Below are 9076 nucleotides of genomic sequence, written 5' to 3'. Positions count from 1 at the left end.
ACTACTGGAGTGAGATAGAGGCGACCAATCGTCTCAACCGTGGTCTCATTTGTTTACAGTAGCTATACCAACATATCACAACTAATTTAACAATGATATATTAGTGTTTAAAAACGCTACACATACCTCCTTTAAAATTATAATAGTAATCATTCAAAATAAAACAATCCAGTTGCCAACTGTCAAACCAAAGTGGAGAATAAAGCTAAATAAAGCAGCACAGGAAAGACCAGATTCAAGAGGGAAGTTGATGCTGATTGACATGGAGTAACAGCAGTGACACCACCCGGCCCCAGCGCTCACGCTCACAGCGGTCAACACCCTTTTATCGTTAAATAGCGACCAATCACAGCCGGCCTTGCAAACGTCCTCGAGAAAGTCAGCGGCCGTGCTGCTGCTGTGGCAGGAGGGATCCAACATGGCGTCCCGGTGGGCGGGTGGTGGGCGTACAGTATGGCGTCGTGTGGCTTGAATCGGTGGAGGTGGGGTGGGGGGGTACAGTCCTCTGCTCTCCCTGGGGCAGGGCGGGGAACAGGCTGGGGGGCGGCGAACAGGAGGTGCAGTGAGGAGAGGGAAGGACGGAGAGGAAGGTAATCCTCTTCCTCTCCTGTCGTCTCCTCCCTCTCTCCCTCACAGCGCTGTGGCCTCCCAGCTGGTTCCCCGCGGGACCTGGCGTCACTTGGTCCCTGTTAGCACCGGCGCGGGCACCGCTGAGGGGTGTGGCCGGTTTAGCTCCGCCCCCGTGGCGGGAGAAGAGGCTGCGGACGCCAGACTGCAGGGCGTGGCCGGGGCGGCAACACCTGGGAGGGAGGAGTCAACAGTTAGATCAGCAGTGGAGGTTCAAGGCAATCTGACCAAGCTAACCATCACTGTCTTGTTGTTAACACATCTGATTAGCACACTAGCTAACGTAGCTAGTAGCAGCTAGCGTTAGCATGTTCACATTAACATCAGTGTGTTTGCCGGCTAGTTAGCTAGCTAACAGTTTGTTCAGGTTAACTGAGCTGACTCTTCTCAAGCTACAACTCAGAGTGTTTTGGAGTAGAGACTAGGGCTAAAGACAAGACAGTATATTTAGCTGTTATTTGTACACAGCCAATTCTCCATTGGGCCTCCATGACGACACCACCCATGGTTGCTATGGAGATTTGTGACGCAACTACGAATCCCTTGTGTACCTACAGTATACTGTATGTATATGTTAATGTGAATGTGAGCACATTTTTGCACATATGGTGTAATTTTTCACATATTGTTTTTCTCATGCTCTTGAATTTCTCTCATTGTTATAAACTGGATATATAGAGATGTTTTTATAACTTTGTAATTCATCAACTTGTACATAATGCACATATTTCATATTGTCTTTCTGATAGCCTACTACTGATGCTATTTTGCACATGTTGCTAATGTTTTGTGTGTGTGTGTGTGTGTGTGTGTGCTGTGTTTGGACTCACAGTCCTTGCGGGGAGCTGCATTAGTATTGTCTATGGAAGAGGTTTTGCTGGCGGCTGCGCTGGCGCTCTGGCTCGGAGCCGCCTGGCCGGTGTTCTGGCTCTGGCTGCCCGTCTGGCTCTGGCTCTGGTTCTGGTTCTGGCTCTGGCTCTGGCTCTGGGCCGCCGTCTGGCCCGTCTTCTGGGCCTGGCCGGGCCGGGCCGGCGGGTTGGAGGCGTCCATGCTGCTCCCCATACTGCTGCCCAGCTGCAGCCTCCTCATGTGCCGAACCACCGCCGTGGCATTGAACGCTTGCTGGAGAGAGAGAGAGAGAAGAAGAGGAGGAAGGAAGAGAGGAAGAGAGAGAAAAAGATGAGGTGGAAGAAGCAGAGAGCTCTCACTCTGCCACGATTTCTGGGTACCGCAAACGGCATCACGATTAAAGTCGCAAGGAAACGGCATTTTGAGAGCATTTTGCTCACATAATTTGACAAATTTCTTGTTGAAACAGGATGTTGGGCGGGACATAACGCATCATTCAAAAGTGTAAACCAATGGGAGATCAGTTAGGGAGAGAAAGGCAGTTCTATTGGATGGGAGGGGCGGAGGGGTGGGACTTCTGTGATGGTTTACTGGTTGAATTTGTATTTACGCCTCCTGGTGCAGCATGAGGTCACCATTAAAGATACTCTGTTTTCCAGGAGGTAAAAGTAGTGGGGTTTTGATATAAAAACACAAGAAAACACAATTTATTGTTAAAAAGGTGTAAATTGTGACGTGGAAAATTAGGTAACCTGGTGAATTTTGTTTTCATTTCGTTGTGAGTTTAAAGTTGCAGACCAGAATCTGCTTTCAATCGACTGTCATTAGTGGGAAAGTAGCAATGTCTTCTGTTAAAAACTTTAAAACAAATATTTTGTGATGCGTAGTTTTTGCAGAAACAGGACTTTTAGGTCTGCAGCGCGCAGTGAGGGTTAACGCCCACTTTTACAGACGGTAAGGTGGGCCAGGTTTTTACCGCTGAGTGATTCATCTTGTAAACACAGAGGATCTTTGGAGGAGTGGCGTTGGAGCCTGTAATGAATCAGCAGGACAGCAAGCTGCAGGAAACAAACTTTACCCTCCACTTGCTCTTGGCGAAGTTCTTCCTGATCTGCCGGCTGACTGACTCATGGATGTTCTTGCAGAGAGCCGTGTCCCCGGCGATCCTGACACACACACACACACACGCACACACACACACACGCACACGCATGCACACACACACACGCACACACAAATAAATCCTGTCAACACCCCCTGACCGTACATCGACTGGTTTCATCCATCTTGATTTCATGCCACTTTGTCTGTCTGTGTTTGTCTCTGAGTGTGTGTGTGTGCGTGTGTGTGCGCGTGTGTGTGTGTGTGTGTGTGTGTGTCTCACCAGGGGTGTCTGAGTGCCTGTTCGCAGGTGTAACGCTTTGCTGGATCTTTCTCCATCAGACTGCTGATGAAATCCTTGGCTGGGGAAAAAAAAAACATCAAAGAAGGACATAAGACAGCAGTAATTTTAGACACACACACACACACACACACCAAGGTCAAATAGTAATTTCAAATCTAATGGACTTGGAGCAGCAGTTTGTCACACAGACGTTACACTGAGAAAGTTCCAAGTCTTTGAAAGTCACTTCTGGATGTTTTTCTGTGATTGGCAGCTTTTTGTGGTAAACTCCACCCACCTGGTGCTGCTCAGAAGTCAAAACAAACACTATGAATTATCCCGATTGTCAGGTGTTTAATTAAAGCACGACACATTCCCAGCGCTCCCACAGGCCTTGAACATCCTTGAAAAAACAAAATAAAGTCTTAAAAGTTTCTGAAAATGAATAATTGGCATTGAAATTTTTGTAGTTGGCTTTCAAAATAAAATAAGGCCTTGAACGTTTTTGAAAATGAATGGCACTGAAAAGCACTTGGTTTTTTGTTATTAATATAAATAATATAATATAATATAAAATAAAGTATTTTAGTCAGTTTAAGATGTGTTTCTGTGACTGGCAGCTTGCTTGTGGTAAACTCCACCCACCTGGTGCTGCACAGAGGTCAAAACAAACACTAGGATTTATTTGGCTGTTGTCAGGTGAAAACTTCGAATCTCCAAAATATTGACTTATCAGGAACTTAGAGATGCATTTTTGAGTTTGACAGAGGTGTGCCCAAGTCAACTTCGAGACCCAAGTCAGTCTCAAGTCTTGAGGCACAAGTCTCATCTCAAGTCTCAAGTCTAAATGTAGAACAGTCAGAACAAATATCTAAAACTAAATATCTACGACTTTTCAATGCAATATGGTTTTAATAGGATAAAAACTTGGTAAGAGTCAAGCCTCAAGCAATTAAAACTGTGACTCAAGTCCAAGTCATGTGACTCGAGTCCCCACCTCGAGGGTCTTCTCAAACCGTACTGGAACATGAAATCCTTCAGCTGAAGTGAAAACATGAAAATCTCCTAAACTGGAGTTGTGAGGTTTTCACCCAAATCCCCGCTGTCTGGTGAAAACCTGGTAACTCCAGTTTGGGTGATTTTCATGTTTTTAATTGAAGGCTGACCCGCTCTGCTCTGATTGTTTTAATTCCTGGAAACCACACACACACACACACACACACACACACACACACACTGGACTGGTTTGCATGGTGGATGCCAGACTGGTGTCTCAGACTGGCTGCGAGTAACCACCAGGCTGGAGAGAGCAGTGTGTGGTGGTGACACACACACACACACACACACACACATTCCAGGCAGATGACGTCAGAGGCAGTGAAGAGATGGTGTGGGAACCATATGAGCCACGTGGTGAAGAGAGGAGGAGGAAGAAGAGGAAGATGAGGAAGAGGGGGAGTAAGAAGAGGACAAGGAGGAGGAAGAGGACTAACAGTATGAGGAACAGGAGGAAGAAGAGGAGGAATAGGTGGAGGATGAGGAGAAGGAAGAGGGGGAGGATGAGGAGGAGGATGAGGAGGAGGAAGAGGAAGAGGAGGAGAAGGAGGAGGAGGAGGAAGAGGAGGAGGAGGAAAGCCCACCGGAGTCGGAGATGTCGTCCCAGTACGGAGCGTCGAACTCGTAGTCGGCCTTCAGGATCTGTTCAAACAGCTTGGAGTCGTTCTCATCGTAGAACGGAGGATAACCGCACAGTCTGCAGAGACACACAGGTGTTCATTAATTCATCTATCTATTCATCTATTCATTCATTCATCCATTCATTCACTCATTCATCCATCCATCCATCCATTCGTTCATTCATTCAAACAGCTTGGAAAGTAGAACGGAGGATAACCACACAGTCAGAGACACACAGGTATTCATTCATTCATTCATTCATCCGTTTATTCAGTCATTCATTCATCCAGTCATTCAATAATTCATCCATTCATTCATTTATTCGGTCATTTATTTATTCATTAATTCATCCATCCATCCAGTCATTCATTCCTCCATTCATTCATTCAGTCATCCATTCATTCCTCTGTGCATTTTTTCATTCAATCATTCCTCCATTCATTTTTCATTCATTCATTCATTCATTCATTCATTCATTCATTTTTTCATTAACTCATCCATTCTTTCATTCATTTATTCAATAATTAATTCACTAATTTATTCATTCCTCCAATATTTTTTCATTCAATAATTCATCCATTCATTCATTTATTCGGTCATTTATTTATTCATTCATTCATCCATCCATCCAGTCATTCATTCCTCCATTCATTCATTCATTCAGTCATCCATTCATTCCTCTGCACTTTTCATTCAATCATTCCTCCATTCATTTTTCATTCATTCATTCATTCATTTTTTCATTAACTTATCCATTCTTTCATTCATTTATTCAATAATTAATTCACTAATTTATTCATTCCTCCAATATTTTTTTTTCATTCATTCATTCATTCATTCACTCACTTATTCATTCTTCTCTCTAAGTTTTCAGATGAATGTTTTTCAGGCTCTGAGCTCTGAACAGTACCAAGTAGTATCGAAACTTCTCCAGTCAAACGATACCTGCATTCGATACTTTTTGTACACAGATCTAGAAAAAAATGACTATTTGTACGGTTTTGCTCGCAGCCAATCACCGCAAGCGTTCTTCGATTTAATGCGACGTGTGATTGGCCCGCTACCGCAGCAGCTACAACCCATACAGTCTGTGGTGGTGAAGTCGAAAACGTTAAAAAAACCCCCGATTTAAACGATACCCAGCCCTACTCGTTAACAGGATTATAACGAGGACTTGTCAAATTATGAGAATTATGTAAATGCTTTAATCAGACTGCTGCCGGACTCGCAGTATTGGCACATTACTGTCTGCATGTAATCAGAATATCAGCTTAATCATGTTAAAACCACATTAAGAGGGAACATGTAAACAGAGGCGGTGTCGTGTTCCACAGAGCGAGAGGAACTCCGCTGAGAGCCTCCAAACCTCATTTGCACCTAATTATTGAACTTCTGCATGCGCCAAACTGTGACTTTCCCAGAATGCATTAGCAGAGATTATCATAAAAACTCATTAAAATGCCTTTCTCCATCGATACACACACACGCACACACACACACACACACTCACACAGCAGGAAGGAAGGCTCTGCCTGGCGTGAAGAGAGGCTTCCCTTTTGTTTTTGTGCTTTCACATTTGGTTAAAGACTCACCCGTCACTCACCTTCCAGCCCACCACACACACACACACACACGCACACACACACACACACACACACACACACACACACACACACACGTTTGTCTTGCTATGCTTTTGAGGACTTTCACTGACTTCATTCATTCCCTAAACCTTCACCTTCACCACTACATGTCTAACTTTAACCCCAACCTGAACCTAAAGTACGCATTAGTTTAGTTTAGTGGATTAGGATTAGTTACTTAATATCAGCAATGTAAAAACATATGGCTTTGATTTTGAAATATGTTGTGGGAAGCATCAACACATCTCGCTTGGCTTCATTTCACAAAAATCCATTCAGTATTATTTACATGAACGACAAAATTAGTTACCGAACTACACTACCCAGCATGCTTTTAGCTAGCTGGGATGTTCCATCTCCTGCAAAGGGAACAAGCTGCGGTAGCTAGCTAGCTGCAGCTCCAGTGAAATAATGTCTTCAGTTCCATCATGAGGCTGAACTCAGACTTTAGTGAAGAGACAAAGTCTGTTCTGGAAGTTTCTACGCCCTAAAATAACAGAAACAAATCGTCTACAGTCTTATGCTGCGTAGAGAGAGAGAGAGGAGAATCTCAACTCCATTCGTTTCTTTGTTTAGTTGCATTGACCTGCTTGGCGGTCAATGGAAAATCACGTTAGCCACGTAGCTGCTAGTCAACCACTGCACTCTTGACTGCACCTGTACCATGCACTGCTTTAGTTCCAGCTAGCTTTTTCTTTGTTTTAACAAATCTGTCCTTCAGGTTTTTCTACTTTCTTCAGGATCGGACTGCAAAAATGCATCGATTTCTTGCCAGGAAATCACAGTTGAAATGTTTTGTAATGAGTAGAAGACAGTAGACATCGTAGAGATGCCTGTGAACTTCCTCCACTAACTTCTTAGCAAACTGGTCTACTTGGATGAGTTGGATAAAGCGCCAGGACAGACGTGAGGTTGTGTTTTCCCGCCTCAACTCTCTTTTTGCAAATTTTTTTTTTTTGGCACTTCTTTTTTTATTGGATAATTCACACCCGCCTCAACGCTAGTACCCTCTCTATAACAATTGTTACCGTTTATAAAGTATTAAGTGTTGAGTATAAAGTGTAAGTTAAGTATAAATTAGGTATAGCTATTTAATCCAGCCTAAACCCTAATCCTAATTCCAATCTGAAGCCTAAATCCAAATCCTAAACTAACATTTTAAAGAGGAAAGGACCAGCAAACTGTCCTCATCCCTCATCTTTCTATCCTTGTGAGGACATACGGTTAGAAAAACAAATGCACACACACACACACACACACACACACACACACACACACACACTCAGGATCCCGGGCGATTATCATGGCTGATTACCTGATGCGATCTTTCCACCTGAGCAGCGGCTAACAGCTAACAAGGTCTGAACCTCAACGCTAATTGTGCTAATTGCCAGCAGGGAGCTGCTCTCTCTCTCCACACACACACACACACACACACACACACACGACATTACATGCACAATAGGGAAAAAAACGAACTCCCAAAAGTGAAGAGATAAAAAGAAAGAACAAAGTGTCTGTTTGTACGTCAGAGGGATGGGAGGAGAGAGAGAGAGAGAGAGAGAGAGAGAGAGAGAGAGAGACAGAGAGAGAGAGAGAGGGAGAGAGAGAGAGAGGGACAGAGAGACAGTGAGTCAGATCACAGCAGGAAAGCCAAGAACAAAACCGACAGAGAGAGAGGATGTTTGGTGGAAAGTGGAGGATTGTAAAGTCAGACGGTCACGCTTCCCTCCTCACCTCTGCATCCCATTAACCTGCTGCTGACCTCTGACCTCTGACCCCTGACCTGACCTGACCTGACCCCACTGTCACACCACCCACCCTCAACCTCCAGATAATAATGTCTTTGTCAGGTGGAGCACACACACACACGCACACACACGTATACACGCACAAACAGATACACACACACACACACACCTTCAAATAATTAATTAATTAATTGTGTTCTAGCCTAAGGCCTCGACAGCGGTGTGCACACATTGGAGGTCAAGCACACACACACGCACACTTGTGCATGTGCGTATACACATACACACTCATGCACATACACACATGCACTCACAGAAGCATGCACACACACATATACACACATTATCTTACGTACATAAAGATAAAGCACACATACTGTGGATTTTCTTGCTCACGCTCACACACACACACACACACACACACACACACACACACACACACACACAGTGAGTGTGTGTGAGCTCCACATGCAGTCAGGCGTCAGGGGGGAAAACAGCGGAGTAAAAACAAAAAGCAGAGAAAAGCGTCTGGTCTGCAGCTCCATGTCCATACAAGGCCATTCAGCAGAGCAGAGCTCCATCTGGCTCTGTGACGACACACACACACACACACTCACACACTCACACACACACACACACTCACACACACACACACACGCCGAGGCAGGGTCAAATCAATAAACACACACGTGCAACCGATGCATGGGGTGTGCAGTTCAGCTCCAGTGCAGAGCAGCGTTACGACGCAGCGAGGTGAGACGCTTCACCAAGAACCAATGAAAACACTGACATATCCACGAGTTTTAGGGAAATCGTCCCATTGGTCAATTTCTCCATTAAGTGACGAGAACACAGACACCAAAATCACCCCTGTGTCCCCGGTAGATCACTGGCTCCAGTGCTCCATGCTAATGCTTTAGCGTACACTAGGGTGACCACATTTTCAAACCCCCAAACCGGGACCCTTAAGTGTACCGCACGTTCATGCACGTGCACATATATGCACTTATGCACGCACCATAGCTGTTTTCATCAGGATGGGGGACAATTATTTCAGCGCTTAGCACACCTAGTGCTGCACCTGTCAACACCATGGACAGCGCCTCAGCAAACCAAAAATGATGTTTTGTAGCCACCGCTTATGT

General features: G+C 44.8%; 1 protein-coding gene across 1 annotated transcript in view; it reads right to left on the bottom strand.

Moving 5' to 3' along the window:
* The window catches only part of LOC139929011 (caM kinase-like vesicle-associated protein), a 10140-nt gene continuing 1064 nt past the window's right edge, over positions 1-9076 (bottom strand). Inside the window, exons 3-7 of the mRNA XM_078281928.1 lie at positions 4501-4613; positions 2861-2939; positions 2555-2642; positions 1458-1749; positions 1-800 (exon numbers count right to left, since the gene is read on the bottom strand). Of these exons, the coding sequence (XP_078138054.1) occupies positions 676-800; positions 1458-1749; positions 2555-2642; positions 2861-2939; positions 4501-4613 (697 nt within the window). The 3' untranslated portion in view covers positions 1-675. The remainder of the gene's footprint in view (positions 801-1457; positions 1750-2554; positions 2643-2860; positions 2940-4500; positions 4614-9076) is intronic.

Source organism: Centroberyx gerrardi, chromosome 24 (assembly GCF_048128805.1).
Source record: "Centroberyx gerrardi isolate f3 chromosome 24, fCenGer3.hap1.cur.20231027, whole genome shotgun sequence".
In the NCBI taxonomy this organism is placed as follows: domain Eukaryota; kingdom Metazoa; phylum Chordata; class Actinopteri; order Beryciformes; family Berycidae; genus Centroberyx; species Centroberyx gerrardi.
Note: the sequence above shows the minus strand (reverse complement) of the source record. Positions and strands in the feature narration are given on the sequence as shown.